Source organism: Alligator mississippiensis, chromosome 10 (assembly GCF_030867095.1).
Source record: "Alligator mississippiensis isolate rAllMis1 chromosome 10, rAllMis1, whole genome shotgun sequence".
Taxonomy (NCBI): domain Eukaryota; kingdom Metazoa; phylum Chordata; order Crocodylia; family Alligatoridae; genus Alligator; species Alligator mississippiensis.
In genome coordinates, this window is record NC_081833.1 from 33,000,894 (window position 1) to 33,020,296 (window position 19,403).

At 48.5% G+C, this 19,403-nt stretch overlaps 1 protein-coding gene across 4 annotated transcripts in view; it reads right to left on the minus strand.

The window, feature by feature from the left end:
• MORC2 (MORC family CW-type zinc finger 2) overlaps positions 1–19,403 on the minus strand; it is a 110,435-nt gene that overhangs the window by 61,688 nt on the left and 29,344 nt on the right. For all 4 annotated transcript variants that reach the window (XM_014595367.3, XM_019490986.2, XM_006262694.4 and 1 more), the window contains 7 exons: positions 13,426–13,516; positions 10,520–10,628; positions 8,361–8,520; positions 8,136–8,247; positions 5,305–5,430; positions 3,681–3,760; positions 1,287–1,369 (listed from right to left, as the gene is read on the minus strand). In XM_014595367.3, the coding sequence (XP_014450853.1) occupies positions 1,287–1,369; positions 3,681–3,760; positions 5,305–5,430; positions 8,136–8,247; positions 8,361–8,520; positions 10,520–10,628; positions 13,426–13,516 (761 nt within the window). The remainder of the gene's footprint in view (positions 1–1,286; positions 1,370–3,680; positions 3,761–5,304; positions 5,431–8,135; positions 8,248–8,360; positions 8,521–10,519; positions 10,629–13,425; positions 13,517–19,403) is intronic.

The following is a 19,403-nucleotide window of genomic DNA, read 5'->3' on the forward strand; positions in this document are numbered from 1 at the left end:
CAACAATACAGAGGTGAGTAGAAGAAAAGGAATGCTGTTCAGAACTGAAATTCAAAGGGGCATCTAGGAAAGCAGAAAAGAATATGTCCAGGAAACTGAAACCAATATGTCATCTCACACAAGTTGTACTGGAGGCTAAGAAACTTGGTTTTCAACATCTTACCAAAATGCAAAGTGATCTCACAAACCAGGCTGCTGCATTAGTTATGCATAGGGTTCTACATAAATCACACTGGAAATACCCCCTGCAGTGGCTCCTTTAGATTTCAGACATTAGGGCTGGAAGAGACCTCAGAAGATCATCAAGTCCAGCCCCCTGCCCCAGCGGCAGGAAGTCAGCTGGGGTCAAAGGATCCCAGCAAGATAAATGTCCAAATGTGTCTTAATGGAGTCCAGAGTAAGCGCTTGCACCACCTCTGGCGGCAGTCTGTTCTAGGCCTTGGGGGCTCGGACAGTAAAGAAGTTCTTCCTTATGGCCAGCCTGAAACGGTCTTGGAGGAGTTTGTGACCATTTGACCTTGTCTTCCCTTGGGGTGCTCCGCGCTTTTCCAGGCTGAAGAGTTCCATAGCTCTCAGCCTCTCATCATAAGGCCTGTTCTCCTGCCCTTTGATCATGTGCATGGCTCTCCTCTGGACTCTCTCAAGCTTCTCCACATCCTTTTTAAATTGTGGAGTGCAGAATTGGATGCAGTACTCCAGCTTTGGCTTTGCCAAGTACAGCAGGAGGATGACATCCTGGGATTTGCTTGAGAAGCATCTATGGATGCAAGCCAGAGTTTTGCTCACTTCACCAACTGCCACATCACATTGGTGGCTCATATTCATCTTGTGGTCAAATCATGACCCCCAAGTCCCGTGGTTCTAGCAAGCATAGCATTGCCAAGCCTATAAGCATGCTGTGGGTTTTTTTTCCCCAAGGTGGAGTACCTTGCATTTTTTGGTGTTAAATGACATCAGGTTTTCATCTGCCCATTTTAATATGCTTCATTTTGCTGCTTGCCCTCCACCAACCCCCGATTTGTGGCAGGGGGAGGGGAAGAGGAGGAGGGCAAGTGGCAAAATAAAAAACATTAAAGGAGCTGCTGTGGGGGGCACTTCAGGTGAGATTTACAGAGATTCCTAGTTACGCAAAACAAGGCCTATGGAATCACCTGGACTCAATGATCTTGCGAGGTCCCTTCCAGACCTAATGTCTATGAAATCTATGAAAACTTCACTCAATCCAAGGAGGCTGACACCTCCAACCAGCAAAAACTGGAGCAAACAGCTAGATGCAGAAATCTCACCCTGGACTCCCGCGTGAGATCCCCTCCCAGGCACAGTTCCAGGGCACGTGCTTTGCTCTCTGCCTCCCGAGCCTTCTCCTCCGCTGAAACACATAAAGAGAAGCAATATTACTATAGAATAGTGAGGGTGCATCACAGGTGTGCATAACACTCATCAGAAATTCAGAGATCCCAATCTAAGACATGCAAGGAGAAATGACAAGGGTAACATAAGAAAATACAAAATAAAAATTTATATCTGAAAGACCAGGCTATTAGTATTAATTATGGTTAAGTAGAAGAAACTACCACTAAGGTAAAAGATGAAAGAGAAAAGCCAGCCAGAAATGAGTCTGAACAAGGGATCCATAAGCAGAGAGAAGGGTGCCAGCAGGTCACTGGAAGTGAACCTAAGAGTAGGAGACAAAGAAAGTATCAAGTTGTGTAAAGTGTGCAGAGTACAGGTCAGGACAGGACATGAGGAGGGAACATTGAGAAAGAGCTCAGAAGAGCTGTCCAGTACCATGTAAGTGAAATCAGAATTTTGTTTTGACATGAGAAGAGGTAAGGAGCTAGACCGGGGTGGAAAAAATGGCCGATCTGGCCAGTGCCTGGGCTCCATTTCCCGGCAGCTCCTACCCACATTGCTGCAGCTGGTTTCCATGAAGACCCCAGGAGCCTTGGAGCCGTGACAGCACAGGGCCAGGGTTTCCATGGAGACCAGCCCTAGCAGTGCTGGTGGGGTACGTGGCTGGGTGGGAAGCTGATCTGGGGCAGAGATCCAGTGGCGGTGACAGCGTGGTCCAGAGCCAGAGCAGAGCTGCAATCCGTTGCCTGCAGGCTGTCACCACCACAGGATTCTAGCCCTGGAGCAGCTCCCTGCCCTGCTGCACACCCTGCCAGCATTGCTGGGGCTGGTCTTCATGGAAACCCTGGCCCCAGCTATCACAGTTCCACAGCTCCGAGGGTCTCCAAGGAAACCAGATGCAGCAACGCAGGCAGGGGCTGCTGGGAAATGAAGTCCCCTGATCTAGACAAATAGACTTGTGTGTTACGTAACAACACAAAGATGTGGAAAAGGACTTGTTTAGTTGTGATTTTACAATGCATTAAACATCTCTTGCCTGTTGTACAGCCGAAGGGAAGAACTGGCAGAGTTCACCTCACTACCATGGTCAGGAAAGAGGATGGAGGGAGGGTCATGACTGTTCTGTCCTATCCTCTTTACATTACTACAGGAGCATGAGGTGGCAGAGGAAACATATATACATGGACAAACATTTAATGCCACTGAGGCTCACATTAATAGGTACTTGCGTACCATCCATGGGATACACATACATAATCAAATAACTTATTTTTATTGGTTTTCCAAGTGACCTTCACACATTAATGGAGGAGGCAGCATAAGCCTCTTGACAATGTTTTAATCCGTGCAATGGTCACAAAATAAGGTCATTCTGCAGTGTCAGATTTAGATGCAGATTCCTCAACAGAGCGGTGCATGGAAGGGAGCACAGAGGTTTTTTATTCCTGTTTTTCTTAATGCTTAATTTCTCCAAGAGTTGAACAAGGACGGCACAGAACATCAAGGGGGGAGAAGCAAGGTGTATGCCTTTTATCTAAAGTAAGAAGGGGAAACACAGGTGCAGCAGCCAACATCACTGAGTCAATCCAACTAACTGAATAAAAGAAATCTCCTACGAGTGACTGCTTCTGAAGATGGGAAAAGAGGAGGAATAAAACTTTTTAATTTTGGTAAGACAATGAATAAAAAGCATAGAGCAGCAGAATATAGTTACAAAGAGGTGGTTATACCTCAGCCTTAGAAGGTACAGCAGGGGAAGAAAGATAAGCACAACCATTAAAAAATTTAGCAGATGGAGATAAAACAACAGATAACCCAAAAGAAAATGCAGGGAATGAGAGAAAGAAAGGAAGTCCTAATGGAAATATGATGGATAGGCCATCCTCTTCTAATCCCGGCCACCTCCAACCTCTGTCAAACATGAGGAGGATTTGTCTTTGTAGTTGTAAAGGAGCTTCCCAGGAGGGGCCCAAGTTATCAAACTCCAGGGGATAGGAGAAAACTAAGATAATGACTGCTGTGTGGGGAATTGGAGGATAAATGGTCCCTTTAGTTAACACATGAACAGACTGGAGAATTAGTAACAGAAAGGAGAGTATGTTTGTGTGCTCAAAATGCTGTTTTCTGTCTTAGTGAGCTCCCCTGGAGAATGCTTGTTACAAAAGGGATTATTTGGGAAGCCAAGCTGTGCAACTGAGGGCAAAGGCTGGGCAGACCTTGATACTTACCACAGAAGGAGTTATTTTGGACCAGACAGCCTGGTCTCACCTTTCACACACATCCTGCATTTAAGCAGGACTCATGCACACAACTAGGGAGGGACCCACCTATCCGAGCCATATGTTCTGCTTTCTTCACCTCCTGTTCTGCACGGGTCTTGAAACGATTTGAAGTGTATTTATACATCCTGTAACAAGCAGAATTTATTAGTAATTCCATCACCCTGCTATCCAAAGATAGTACCAGCAAAATTGGTAAACAGTATATAGATTCTGCAAGATGATCTTAACCTATCATCACCCTCAATAGCAGCTATGCCTGTAAACTAAAAGTCTTCACATGTCATCCTAACACAGCACTCTTTGTCCAAGGAAACCCATGGGATTCAGTTATTTCCCTTAACTGTCCAGGAGGCTCCTGACCAGACTGTAATACAGTTATTTCTAACAGTCCTGTTTTGCCTACACCACACTATCACAAGTGGAACCAGGCAAATACTATGGAAACAGACATTTTGGGAATACCACAAACTAATTTTTGATCTTCCAAAACTAGAGTTTGTGGACATAATTTCTTGTCACTTAAATCTATCCCATTTGACCGTATAGTTTAGGGGTTAAGAAGCAAGCCTAGGAATAAAAAACATGGGCTTTAGTGCTAACATTTCCATTGGTTCCCTTTGGGATCCAGGCCTAATAAATTTGGAAAACCTAAGACCTATATTTCTAAAATTTGACGGTGTTTTTGTCCCCACAACTTGACTCCTCAAGGCTGATTTTAGGGGTGCACAGAATACACAACTTCAATGCCAGTAGGAATTACAACTGCTTATATGGCACCAGAAAATTCACTAACTATTTCTAAAAGTCTTAACATTCTCTACTACTACCTCTTCTCTATCTATAGAATGGGACTACTGGGTACTCACCACGCTTGGATTCAACACACTTGATTCAACACTTCTCATGCAAACTGCCACAGAGCTAAATATTTTACTATTATTATCCCCTTTCCCACATGCTGTATTTTCATTTAAAACAAAGCATGTTTTTATTAGTCTGTGCTCTGCATTACTGCAGGAAAACCTGATATTGACACACACAGCCCCAAGTGGGCATTCTACAAGGACAGATATATTCTCCTTTCATTAATGTCTTCCCACCTTCAAACTCTCTGGAACTGAACAAATGCCAAACAGCATGAACAATCTGACCCCAACTTCCAAATCCAAGATATATGAATAGGCTTAAAAGAAGGGGAAAATCAATTTAAAGGAAGGCTGGGCAAAGTTAAATCTGCTATTTAAAAACAAAAAACATTGAACACAAGTGTTCCAAACACTCCGCCTGGTTTCATTTTTATTTGGCAGAATTACCATAAAGTCCTTTGATAAGCAGTGCCCAAGAAATCTCAGTTGGTTATCACTCTCTGAAACAGATTTCTGATCATCACAAAAACAAAACCAAAAGGTTTCATTCCTTGTACACCCTTCAAAGGAGCTGAACTCTAGGTTGTAGGTGAGATTTTTCAGAAACAATTATTATTGACCTTTCCATGGTCCACTTCTACTCTCACTGAAGTCAAACACCATACAGTGCCCTACGAGTTCAGGTCACCTACCATCAGTTGACTTCTGTGGTTCCAACATGGAGCCCATACCCACAGCAAGTGGTGAGTTTCAAGGTGCTACAGATGAGCTAGGTATTCTGACCATTAGGTCATGGCTCCTACCTGGGCTTATAGAGGCAACAAGAGAGTCGTTTGGTTTGCACTTTGTGTCCATTGATGAAGATCCTCATTCTCGGATCAATGTACAGCACAGCAGCATAAGCACGGAAGGAGCGACGCTCTGGCTTCCTGAAAGAGAATGGAGTTTGCAGAACTGGATAATGCATTCCAAACAAAAGCAAAGCACCCTGGCTCCACTTAAAGGAGATACCTTATCCACTCATTCATACCTATGCAACAGCCCATGGTCTAGGCAACCCAGATCCTGACACCAACTTAACCTTCTAACAATGCACATAGTCCCCTCAGTCAAGGAAATTCTGTCTTCCTCTCTGTCCTCCACCCTGAGCTCCCCTTCAGTAAGAGAATTTTCTTCCTTAAGTATTACTACATATTCCTTTCATACTGAAGAATATCCTTTTGTCTCTGTCCCAAATCAGTCATATTATGCATTCACCATACATTCCCCAGGCATTTCCCCATACCCTGTTTTCACAAACTTAAATACTACCATATCCCTTAGCATAGGGATAGGCAACTGCAGCAGACACGCCAGACTGTGGCACACTGAGGCATTTTCCTTGGCACTTGCACCTCAAAGAAGGGGCTGGGGCTGTGCTGGTGCAAGAATCAGGCCCCTTGTAGCTCCCCCGTCCTCCGCCCCTGGCACAGCAACATCTTACAAATCGAAGTTGTAGGTGTTTTTGGCACTCTGCCCAAAAACATTGCTAAGCTCTGCCTGCATTAGCATCTCCCACTTCTAAGCAGTTTATATTGAATACAGGACCAATTACAGCAGATGAATTCTGTGTGGCTACAAAAAGTCCTTGAATGGCTCAGGGCTAGGTCTCTATGCCAGACAGGCAATCTAGGGAGAATGCACATTAAGCCTATTTAACTGAAAGCTAAGATATGCTGGAGGGTTTCAGCTTGTATCTTAGTTTCAGTTTATTTTTTTGTTCACCCTACAAACTGTTTTTTTTAAACAAAGTATCCCAACTGGTTCATGGCTACATTCCACCATGAGATACACCACAAATGTGTCCCAGGTCCCCCTTCATTGGATAGGGGCCAATCTTTCCCCACCTCCCTTTTAAATAGAGGCTTTCTTATATGGACCAGAAAGCTCCAACATTCACCTTCAGAAACTGCCCACTCTTCTTTCATAAATGCTCACCATTTGAATCAATTATTTCCTCCCTCTTACCTAGGCTACTCACCCAAATAGCCCGTGTGTAGGAATCTACCTAAATCATACCAGAAGTATGCTATGCAGTGGTTCCTTTAATCTTGTTCCTTTTGCCATGCACCCCCTCTGCCACTGATCCATGAAGTGGACCCAACAGCCCAGCCACTTTCTCCTGATTGGCCAGGAGGCAGAAAACGCAGTTTTAAATATGCCATGGTTTTTGCTTTCCACCTCTGACTGGCTGAGGGGCCCTGGTGGCTCCATTGTTTGCTGCTGATTGGCTGGGAGTCAAAAAACTACAACATATTTAAAAACTCAGTTTCTGCCTCCTGGCCAATCAGAAGTGAGCAGCAAGGCCACAAGGGTCCCTCAGCCAATCAGTGATATAGGGAGGGAAGAGAGGGGCAGGGCAGCAAAAAAAGCAAGATTAAAGAAGCTGCTGCACAGCACACTTCTGACATGATTTAAGTAGATCCCTTCCCAAATGTGATCACAAAGAAGACCTAGTGAAACTCAATCACACTCAAAGCTAGTTTGGAATAGGGGATACACAAAGGTAAAAAGTAGCAGCATGTGTTAATGCTAGTAATCCCTTCAAAGAATTATAAACTAACTCTCTGAGTCCATCTACACGTGTCCTTTACTGCAGAGTTGACCAATTACCTCCATAGTAAAGTGTCACCATCTATGTGTGCGCTAGTATTAGGGTGCAGTAAATTAACTAACTCTGCTGTAAAATAGTACTGCCAGAGACAGTACTATCTTACAGTGGAGTTCATTAGCGCGCAGAAAGCACAGTGAAGGCAGTGACCAGGCCTGCAGCAGTTTGAGCCAAGGTGAAGCATCCCCAGGCAAGCAGCAGGCTCAGGGGGTCAGCCATACGGCTCTGCACTTGGGCACTCTCATGCCCTAAACCAGCCCCTCCAACACCTGATGCTACCACCCAGAGCCCAGGACTGACCCCCCCCCAGGGCTGCTCCACCCTGGCTCTGTGTGTCCAGGACACATGTGAAGACATTACACCTGGAAGCAGGTGACTCTGGCACAAACTGAGCCAGAGTTTATTAAGGTGTAGTAACTGCATGCGTAGATGTGCTTTCTGTGGCACAGAACTCCATTCTTTTCCCTAGCTGTCCTAATAACATATGTATGCCAAGTTTGCTGACAAGCCAAAGCCATTCTTTGAAGCAACTCTATGGACATTCATATAAAGCGAACTATCCTACTTATCCCACTCAAAGCACAAAAATTACTTCTATGATCTGTGAAGTGCACCAATTTCAGAGAGTAAAAAAAACTAAGGAACTTCTTAAATCCCATCTGAATTAATCCTAAAATAGGACTGGCAATGTTTTCTGGCAGCAGGGTGGAATGACCCAGGCTCAGGTCTGAGGCAAGTCAGCGCTAGGACTTCTCCCTGCTGCCTAAATACAGCGTGGTATAGCCAAAGTTCCCCACTGCCCAGCCATGGCACAGCCAAAGACTCCTACTACCGAAGTCCCCTGGCTCTGCAGGCCAACCCCTGCCCTAGAATACAAAAACCCCATTAGCTCACTTGCCTGAACAGGAAACATTGACTTGTAAATCCTTTCTATGCGACTCATACAAATAACTCAGGCACCTGTGGTGTCTCCGTTACACTTACGTTCCTTCTGGGGATGTTTCTGCCATCTGAATATCTCTGGAATCAGAAGTCACATCCAACTCTGGCTCCCCATTATCCATTAGTTTGAGATTAAAAATGATCACCAGGGTCCCTGAGCAAGGGACAAAACTCAAACAGGTTAGCCCTATCTCCTGCTGTCCCAATTCCCTCTCCTGTTTCATCTTTAATTCCCTTGCCCCATGCCCAAAACAAGCTCAAACTTACCCTTTTCCCCTGGAATCTTATTAAACTGCTCCATCACCTCTTGCTCCGACTTGAAGGGGGAATACTTGTAAATAAGCTCTGTCTCAATTCCAAATTTCTCCATGTTGTCTGTTATAGGCTCCCGGGTACGTGTGTTCCAGGTGGGCAAAGGAACAATTACCTGTGGTTAGGATTAGACTCAGAAGATATTCCAAACTTTTCACTGATTACTTGGTGTGGGACCATAGGTGGAGGGAGAAAAAAAAATTGGGGGGGAGCTGGGCGTGCATGACACCCCTCCCCCAGCAGGTAAGTCGTGGGGGAAGGGGCAAGGGCAGATAGAGGCCCCAGCAGTGAGGGAGGGAGCAGGGCACAGGCAGGAGCAGGGGCTGGGGTGAGTGAGGCGCTGGCTGGGCTGGGTGGTGGGACAAGCAGAGGCCTGGGGGCCACGTGCCTCCTCCGGTCCATGTGCAGAGTGAAGACAGCTGCCGCCGTGTGCTGCGCTTTGAGCCCTGGTGCCCCGAGAGCCGCACAACACCAGATGTGTCCCACTGCCAGGATGGCAGGGGGCATGGCGCAGCTGCAACAGGGAGCAAAGCCCAGCGTGCAGTGGCAGCTGCTTCTACCCTGCCCACAGACCAGGGCTGAGAAGCACGTGTCTCCTGGGCTCAGCTTGTCCCACCACCTGGCCTGGCTGGGGCCCTATTCACCCCAGCTCCTGCTCCTGCCTGTGCCCGACTCCCTTCCTCACCGCTGGGGCCTTGATCTGCCCTCCCCTCATGGCAGTGAGGGAGAGAGTCGGGCTAGGGCTCGGGCTGTGGCTGGCTCTGTACAGCTGGGGCGGGGTGTGGGACGGAGTCACAAGGGGGTCATCTGGAGGGCACCTGGCACAGGGAGAGGGTGGCAGCTCCTGCTGCTGCACGCAACCTGGGAGGGCATGAGCAGGCATGCACCCCGTATCTGTGTAGCGACAGCCCACCCTCACCCCATGCAGGCTGGGCGGCTGCAATGGCTCAGAAGGGGGGAGGACGGGATTGGGCTGCGCTGTGCTCAAAGCAGCAGCAGTGGCTCTGGGAGAGGGGTTTGCAACCCCCAAAACAAGCTGCTCATGGCTCTGTCCCGCACCCCACCCTGGCTGTGCAGTGTTTGCCCCTGTCCCAGCCTCACTCTCCCCATCACCGCTACATGCATGCCCCTCCCCTCCCCTGCTGCAGCCACCCAGAGCCCACAGCCAGGCTGCCTTGTGGCTCTACCCGCTGCCCCATGTTTGGGGAGGATAAGCTCCATTAGCCCTGGCCTTCAGCCACCTGTTTGGGAGAAGTTACCCCTTTCTCACAGTTTCTCTATATATAGCAATGATCTCTTTCATACACAAAGAGATGATAACTGAATATAAGATATATAGCTCTCAGAAGGATTGGAAGCTATCTTTCTATAGCAACTAGAATCTTCTCAAAATAACACATTTTAAACATTTCTGTAGGAAACAATCAGAATATTCACTTTCCTCAATGAAGTATTGCCAGGAAACAAGTAAGTTTCCTGAAGTACTGTTAGCCAGCTCCCTCAGCTCCTGTAAGACAGGATAGCTAAGTCACTATGCTGGATTGATTATCCTAGAGACTCAAGTTTTGCAGTTATCTGGACAGGAATAGTACAGGCAGTGGTGAAACAAGCTCCTTATTCTCTTTACCTCCAATATCAGTACTCTACTCTCAGTTACGGAACAAAGCAAGTCACCTCTAAGAGGTCTGGAGGAAATCCAGAAATTTAGTCTGCACAGTTCACTCGGTCTCCAGCACCTGAAACTGCCAGTAACTGGGCTAATTAGCACTATTAGCTATCATGATTTTATATGCACAGGGAACTGGAAAGAGATCTGACAACTCATTTCAAATGGCTTTAACTTTCACACAATATCCATTCTGAGGCAAATGGAAGCCAGGTGTCTAGAAGTAAAAGCTTCCATGCTTCATAAGAAATAGATTTATGTAGATGAAATGTGTTTATGTAGGGATGAGACAGGATGGGCACAACAACAAAGTCACCAGAGGAATCTCAACTCAAATCTCAAACAGATTCTATTCCTCTGAGAAGCTCAGGAGAAATAGCAAACAGGAGTGATACTCAAATTACAGAATGTTATAATTTTATTTCATGATGACAAAGTATATGCAAACCTCATCAATGCCTTCTTCCTCATGAAACGTGCGTGAGAGGAAGAGACAAGTCATAGTGCCATCTTTCTTTGTGAACAAGATAAAATCCTTTCCAATCCGCATGGAACCCCTGGAAGCAGATTTTAGTGTGTATATTATATTTCAGTGGTGTTGAAAGTAAAAACAACAGAGCACTTTCTACTATAAATCTTAAGTTATTCATTTCTCCCCCCAATATACTTTTTTAAAAATTCCGAAATACCAATATATATGAAACAAAAACAAAACATTGCAAAATGGTTTAAGAAACAGATTTAGTTATGCTACACAATCAAAAATCTACTATCACTTCTATCCTAATAACCTGACTCATTGCATGAAGAGGACGTTCAGAACAGAATATTACCATAAGGGTATATACTGTTGTGGCTCTTTGGTGAACACTCACCTCAGGTAACTCCAGTAGTTCTAGATTATAGATTGTATAAAATGGTTTGGATAGGGATGATCCCACCTCTGGCAGGGGGTTGGACCAGATGACCTCTGAAGGTCCCTGCCAGCCCTATTTCTCTATGATTCTCTGACTCTGTGGCTCCTGAGCCAGTCAGGGCTGAGTGTCAGTCATCTAAACTGGGCTCATTATTTCTAGGGGTGCACCGATAGAAATTTTTGGGGCCAATACCAACGGACAATTTTTAACAAGCCATATCAGCCGATATCAATCTGATTGCTGATATGCAGCCAGGCAGCTTGGAGAGCAGCATCCAGCTGGTAAGTCTGTTGTGGGGGAAGGGGCGGGGGGGTGGAAATTGAGGACCCCGTGGTGAGGGAGGGAGTGGGACTGGGGCAGGGGCAGATGCTGCATGGCCACGGCGGGGCGCAAGACGGAGCCATGAGTGGCTCAGCAAGGGAGCACAGGGGCAGAGTGGGCAGTTCCCATTGTTGTATGCACCCCAGGAGGACATGGGGGGCATGTGCCCCCAGATCCATGCATGGGGTGAGGGCAGGCTGCCACTGTGAGTAGGACAGTCCTACCTGGTGCGGGGGGCTACATTGGGCTGCGCTTACAGTGTGCAGCAGTAGTGCTGGGAGGGAGGCTACGGGGGGGGGAAGGAGCCGTAGCCCCCCCTCCTAATGCAGCCGCCACCCGCACCAAGTGCAACCTGACCCAACCCCCTGCTGGGAAGATCTCAGCACTGCCCCAAGTCCCAGCCCACAGCAGCAGCCTGCACTCACCCCGCATGCTGATCTGGGGGCACACGACCCCATCTTGCTCTCCTGGGGTGCATGCAGTGGCAGGAGTTGTGTCCTCCCCATCCCACCCCCCACCTCACCTCACCCCACCCCACCCCACCCCCACCCCAGCAGTGCAGCCCCAGCTCCACTCCCTCCCTCACCATGGGGGGGGGGGTCTCAATCTGCCCCCCCCTTCCCTCGCAACAGATTTACCAGCCGGACCCAGCTGCTCTCCATGCTGCCAAGCTGCGCTTTTGGCCACCTGTTTGCTACACTGTGGCTGCGCACATGCACAGGACATTTATCAGCCACATCAGCCAAAAAAAGCCAATTGCCAATACTCTCAATTTTCTATGTTGATGCTGATCCGATATGGCAGGGGCTGTCAACCGGGGGATAAGCGTACCCCTGGGGGTACTTGGGAAGGCCTCAAGAGGTATGCGGCAGCGGCACAGAGAAGTGGGGGTACTTGGGAGGTGCCGGCATGGGGGGCAGGGCTGCTGCCCCCATCCATCACTCCACGTTACTGCCATGCGCCGCTATCTGCACTTAAGTACCCCTGCTTCTCTGCAGCCAGAGGAGCTCGCATGCGGCAGCTGCCCCTACCACCATCTGTACATTCAGTGCCACCGCCATGCACCGGAAGGGTGCTGACGGCTAGCCGCAGGCGAAGCTGGCAGCGCAGAGAAGCGGGGATGCTTGAGCGCAGGGAAACAGCACATGGCACCCGGCGGTGGCACAGAGTGATAGATGGCAGTGGTGGTCCCACCCTGACTTCCCAGGTACCCCCGCTTCTCCACGCTGCCAGCTTTGTGTCCATCTGGCCATCAGCAAACCCTCCTCCCTGCCGGCCGAACACGAAGCCAGCGGTATGGAGAAACAGGGGTACTTGGGTGTGGGAACATGGCGCCCAGCGGTGACATGAAATGTATAGATGGCAGCGGCAGCAGTGTGCGAGCTCCCCATGCCACCAGCTTCATGTCCGGCTGTCTGTCAGCACACCTCCGCCCCCCCATGACCAGAAGGGGTACCCTGCTTAAAAAAAAGGTTGAAAACCTCTGAGATATGTATTATATACATATAATATATGGTTGAAAACCTCTGGGACCAATGTATTAATGCACCCCTAATTATTTCCTCATTCAATTGTCCAAATTCACCAACAGAGTTTCTCTCTGAAGTCAAAGTAGTGGTTTGGACTAAGCTTTAAAGACATCAGTAATGATTTTAGGTTTCTGGCTGACCTAAAATATTGAGTCACACAGTTAGTCACTTAAAAAAAAACTGGCCCCAAGAAAACATACTCTGAACTGAAACAGAACAATGCAAGCAATGAACAAATCAAAACCTCATTTTAATAAAAGTTGCCCCAAAGCATCTTTTAATAATTCTGAACCTTTAAAGCTCTAGTTCCCACATCATTAAAATACTACAGTGGAGACCAAGCTATTGTGGTATCATAGGCCTAAGAAGACTTTGCTACTGATGATTACTTGAATAGAAAGAGATCATGGTATACTATATGTAACATGAAAACTTACCTAGAACTCCCTTACAGATTGGTGGCTTCAAAAAGGTATATTTTTAAATATTTTCTTCAGGTAAAAGAAATTCTATAAGGCTCGACATTCTCAAGCCATTCACTCCCCAAACCCTAAGATCTCAAGAAGGCTGGCTTCTGTTATACCTACGATTTCAAGCCGTTCCCATATTGTCCAATTTGAGTAGACTCAGGTGATCGTTTGGCTGATTTTCCAAATTGAATCACACTGGCAGCTTCACCTGGAAAGATAGACAGAGGCTGTGAAAACTACCTACAGAATTCATAAAATGAATATATATTATACACAAATCTATTTATATTCACATACACACAATATATGTGCATGTATCTATACATAGATACACACATGTGCGTGTATAAAAATTATTTACATATACACATTACATTTTGGGGGAAAATTTTATTTACTATGACTAAGCAATGGTGAGAGGTCACACTACTACCAAGTCCAAAAATGCAAGGCCAAATCCACTCCAGAAACTTTTGCCAGTATAATAATACCAGCTAATGATATCATTTCACCGATCATTTTTTTTATACTGGTTAAAGCTTAAGCACACATACAGTTAAATGAGCCACTAAGCACTTCTGGTATAAACTGTATCTAAACCAGGATGCTTTCCCAGTTCAGTTCTAGATTTCATAAATACTGTTCTGAATGCCACAAAGTAATCCTCTCTCACTACCACCTTGGGACCACAGCAATTCTGAATAAGTTCACAAAAGAAAGCACTTGCTGCTAGACAACTGGAGTAGCGATTTTGTTGCAAGAAATGTCCATGGTATCAACAAGTTGCAATATACAAAAGCATAGTAATCTAAAGAAACCTATTCATTCTGTCACAGGAACCTTGTCTTTAAAAAGTGATCAGTTTAATGCCACAGTATTACTAAAAGGCATTGACAGATGCATGGGGAGGGGGCAGGGGGAGGAAACATGCTTTACTAGAAGCAGCAGCTTCGACCTGGCTCTGCAACATCTGCATAAATCAGGCACTTCTGCAGGGCTTTCTGGCACTTTTATCTAATAGTTAGTTCAATCAGCTATTAGATAAAAGCACCAAAAAAGCTTCACTAAAGTGCCTGACAGATACAGATGCTGGGCTGGGTTCAGTGCAGGGACGCACTGAGTTTAAAGCGCCATTTTGAATCCCCATGCCTGCAAGCAGCCAAAGAGTATCAGGCTACTCAGATGACTGTAAATTTTACTGGCCAATATCCAATATCCAAAATTGCACAAATGGCGCAATAATTATTAGAGCTATGCAAAATTTCAATGGGTGTTTCATTTTGAAGCTGTTTCAATGCATTTCGAGCTCGAAACAGCAAAACTGAAATGAAACGCTTCGAAACAGCTTTGAAATGAAACAAAAGGCACTTGAAAAGTTTCTAAAGTTTTGAAACATTTTCAGTTTCAAAGCCAGGCTTGCTTTCAGCTGAACAGAAACGAAGGAGAGGGAGGGGAAAGAGGTGGGAAGGACTGCTCTGATATTGACATGTGTAGCTGGTCAGTGACTGTGATCCTTCCCTGAGATCCCTTCCAATCCCAGTGCTCTGGGGGAGGGACAAAAAAAACAGCATAAAAAGCATTGTTTGATCTGAGCTTTCTCTGTGCCTTGGGGTCAAGTTACCGAGCCGTGTCTTCCAGCAGTTCAGCAGCATCAGAAAGGCTATCACTTCCTACTTGCTAGTCTGTTCCTAGCAAGTGGGATCCAATACGTTTTCCTTTCCTAATACACTTTATTATTATAGTAATTCCTTTCAATTTATTCCTCCCCTAAAATCCTCTTTTTGTTTTTGTTAGTCTATTTTGATTGGTGGGAAGCACAGCATATATTGCATATTATAATATACAATTTATACATAAATACATACATACAATTATCTACAGATATTACATAAATATGTATTACATTACAAAAGAACACACAGATTCTCCAGCACACCAAACACACTATGAAGCGTGCTGGAAAGGCAGCTGGCAAGCCTTCAGGGACAGGGGGAAGAGAGGGTAGAGGGAGAGCTGTAAGTGTTGTACCCCCACAAACTGAGATGCAGCCTCTTTCCTACAACTAGCAGGCATGAGGCTTCTGGCTCTACTGGCAGCAAGCAGAGGGGAACACTGCCACAGCGTGAGTCTGCATCCCCTCCAACAGCACCAGCCATAACCTCCCATACCACCACCACGACAACAAGCAGCACCAGCATGACAGTCTCCTCCACTCCCATTTCACTTCCCAGCCTGAGGTTTCCAGTGCCAGAGAAAGAGCTGGATCTGAGTGTCCTAGCAAAGGAAATTCTGCGGAAAGAGGGAGAATCATCTCAGTTTGTGCTCCACACCCAAGTTTCCCTTGCAGCCAGGTCTCCTTCCTCAGAAGACAATTCAGAGGAGGTTGAGGTAGAGGTTGTAGAGGCAAGTGGCTCAGCTGAATCCGCTCCTCCTGTTGCTGTGCCTCTGCCTGCTGAGAAGGCGGAAAAGGTAGCATCCAAACACACACCCGCACCCCAGAAGCGAGAGGGTAGTGTGGTCTGGGATCATTTTGAGCTGGCAGATGATCCCACATATGCTATCGGCCTGAACTGCTGAGCCAAAACTAGCTGGGGCAAGGACACATGAGCATCACAGGGCTGCTGATGCATCTCCACAGGTACTACCCCCTTGCCCATGCTCCTCCACAGCCTGGCACCAGTGGGAGTGTGCCCAAAAAGAAGTCCTCCTCTTGCTCCAAAGCCCCCATCCCCCTGAAGCAGAGGCAGGCCACCCTGGAACCGTGCGGGAAAGGCGTGCACACAGGGGGGCATGTTCACAAGGCAAGTGAGGCCACTCAGAGCATTGGAGAGATGCTTGCTCTGGATAGCCAGCCCTTCTCCTTTGTTGAGCAGCCAGGGTTCAGGCGGCTCATGGCACTCATGGCCCCACTGTACAAAGTGCCCGCATGCACCACCTTCAGCAGGGCAGTGGTGCCCTCCATGTATGAGGCATGCAAGGAGTACTTGAAGGAGGAGCTGCACAAGGCAGGTTCGCAGGTGGCCTTAACACTTCAGCTTGGACATCTAGAGCAGCCAGGGTGGAGATCACACCTACCTCTCCCTCACAGGGCCCTGGTGCAACCAGCCAGGCCATCGGTGGGCTCTCCTTCAAGCTGAGGTGATGAATGGGTTCCACACAGCAACCAAGATCATGGGGGCCTGAACTGCACGGTGCAGAGGTGGCTTGTTGGGCAGGGTGAGTTCACCTGCAGGCTCATGGTCATTGACAATGGGGCCAATATGGTCAAGACGGTCCGTGATGACAACTTTGTTGGCATCTGCTATGTGTTACACAAGTTCCACCTCACTGTCAGGGACAACCTGAAGGAGGACAGGACTGCTGGTGATGGCACCAGCACCACCAACAAGCTCATTTCCAAATGAGCTTAGGTGGTGGGCTACTTCCACTGGAGCAAAGGGGGCAAGATGCTGCAGGACAAACAGGCAGAGCCGAACATCCCGCAGCACAAGATCACACAGGATGTGGAGACTCGGTGGAACTGATGCTTGAGATGCTGGTGGACCAACAGAAGGCCATCCATGAGATGGCTTTGCTTGGGGAGATTGGGATCTGCAGCCCCCTTAACAGAGCTGAGTGGGATACCATGTCCCAGATCTTGGTGGTTCTCAAGCCCTTCCTCAAGGCTACCGAGACCCCCAGAGGTAGCAATGTCCTCCTTAGCCAAGTGATCCCCATAGTGAGGGAACTTCAGAGCCAAATGGAGAGCTTCCAGGGGATCGACGTTCCTGGCTGGGGCAAGCCATTGTCACCAGAGGTGCAGGCACTGGTGAAATGGCTGAAGGAGAGCATCAGAAAATGGCTTGATCCTTCGCGGTCCAGTACAGTCCACGTGCTGGTTGCCATGTGACCCAATGGTGAACGGGAGCATATGTGGCAGCAAAAACCTGGATCACTGGACGGAGGTGCTTGTGAACAGAGTCAGGGAGGCAGAAGGGCACAGGCAGGGGGCCGTGGAAGAGGGGGATCCACTCTCCCATGCCAGCATGCCATCCACCAGCCAGTTTCCTCCTCCACCACAGGTGCTGCCAATGTGGGCCAAGGGCATGGCTTTCATGGTGGGGTACAGAGGCACTAGACCCCACCATGGAACACAGAGGGTGTTCAGCATTGCTGGGGATGTTGTGACACCCCACCGCACCTCCTTAGATCCTGGTTTGGTGGAGCAGCTGGTGTTCCTTAAAGGTGAATCTCTCACTCCTAAGGTTCCTTAAGATCCACATGCAGATGGAGCAAGTGTCACCATCCTCACTCTGTCCACACTTCCTTCTTTTTTTTTTTCCCCCTTTGGGTTTTACAATTATTTAGTGGCCCGCGCTCAGAGCTAGAGGGGGCACTCACTATATCAACAGCCAGCAGGGGAAGAACATGTCCCTGCTGAGCTCCTGTGTCAGGACAAACTTGGAGGTATGGGCTGCAGCTATGGGGAACAAGGAGACCCCAGGTCCTGGGCATGACCACTAAAACTTCACTCTGCCATTGTCAGGGAAGCCTGGTAGGACTGCTGGTGGCGCAGTAGCCCCCCCTAACTGCCGGGACTGAGGGTCCTTGGTGAAAAGTGGGTAGGAGGCGCCTTATAACCTCCAATCACCACACACACATGCACAGTCCTGGCTGCGGAAAGCCCAGATCCATCATGTCTTTGACAGGCCTGAGGCTTGCTGGTTGCAGTGGAGTTGAGGCTCCAGGTGAGCTCAGCTTAGCTACCTGGGCTGCCAGCTTTTGGGTTAAAAACCCTTTGGCAGGCTGAGGAAGCACCTACAGTTAGTGTGCGCGCACTGTTCCTGGATGGAAGGAATAGTAAAGAAGCCAGAGGCTGGCATGCAATGCAGGCAAGAAAGCCAGTCAGTGAAAATAGAAATAGGTGTCAGAGGGTGAGGGACAGGCTGGTGTGGGGGGAGCAAGGGGGAGGAAGCAGGTAAAAGTGGAAAGGTACTGGGGGAGTCAGATGTCTGGCAGGGTGTAGTGCAGGAGTAGGCAACGTTTTTCAGCCAGTGCTGAAAAACACCATAATGCCTACCTCGGAAGGTGGAGTGCCAGCATGGCAGAAAAATGAAATGAGGGCAAGGGGTACAGGGCAGGATGCCCTGCTTGTACCTCTTGCCCTCCACCCAAAGCTTCTGCGTCCCAGCCCTACTGCCCCTGGCCCCCAGCCCTGCTGCCACTTGTCCCCCCAGCCCAGGCTCTGTGGCTGCCAGCAGCTACCCCGGCTCTGGGTAGCTGCTGGAGCCCGGGCTGCTCCAAGCAGGGCTTAGAGCGTCCCAGCTGCCTGCTGGGAGCAGCCTGGCATCCCGGCTGGCAGCAGCTCCCCAGAGCTGGGGCCGGCTGCAGCTGGGAGGCTCCAAACAGCTGTGCCAAGCTCTGGCATCAGCTCTGTACCGCTGCGAGCAGGCATGCCTCGGAGCGGGCAGTGGGGGCAGGGCCTGAGACAGCGCAGCCCCGGTCTCTCCCCCGCTCCCAGCACGGAGGTGATGAGCCTGGCACAGATGTTCAGAGCCAGCTCTGGGCAGCTGCACTGGGAGCAGGGGAGAGACTGGGGCTGCGCTGCCTCAGGCCCCGCCCTCACTGCCCACTCCGAGGCACGCCTGCACACGTCTGTGTGGAGCTGATGCCGGAGCCTGGCAGAGCTGTTTGGAGCCTCCCGGCTGCAGCCGCCCCAACTCTGAGGAGCTGCTGCCAGCTGGGATGCCGGGCTGCTCCCAGCAGGCAGCTGGGATGCTGCAACCCCTGCTCAGAGTAGCCCAGGCTTCGTCACTGGCAGCAGCTACCGAGAGCCTGGGCTGGCCACCGCACGTCAAGCAAAATGGCCTCGTGTACCGGGGTTGCCGACCCCTAGTGTAGCGTGTCAAAATTCCGATGTCTATATTGAGTCCATGAGTTTCTATACCCAGGAGGTTGATGAAGTGAAGTTCATGGGCTTGTCTGTGAAAAGTGGTTTGTAACTTCCCTTTGAGAATCAGGCCTAAGAGATTGGAGACCGGTAGTTGAGTCTTTGATAGATTTTCAGTGTGCGCTCATTCTGGTGCAAAGCTGTTGCTTGGTGTCTCCTATGTATT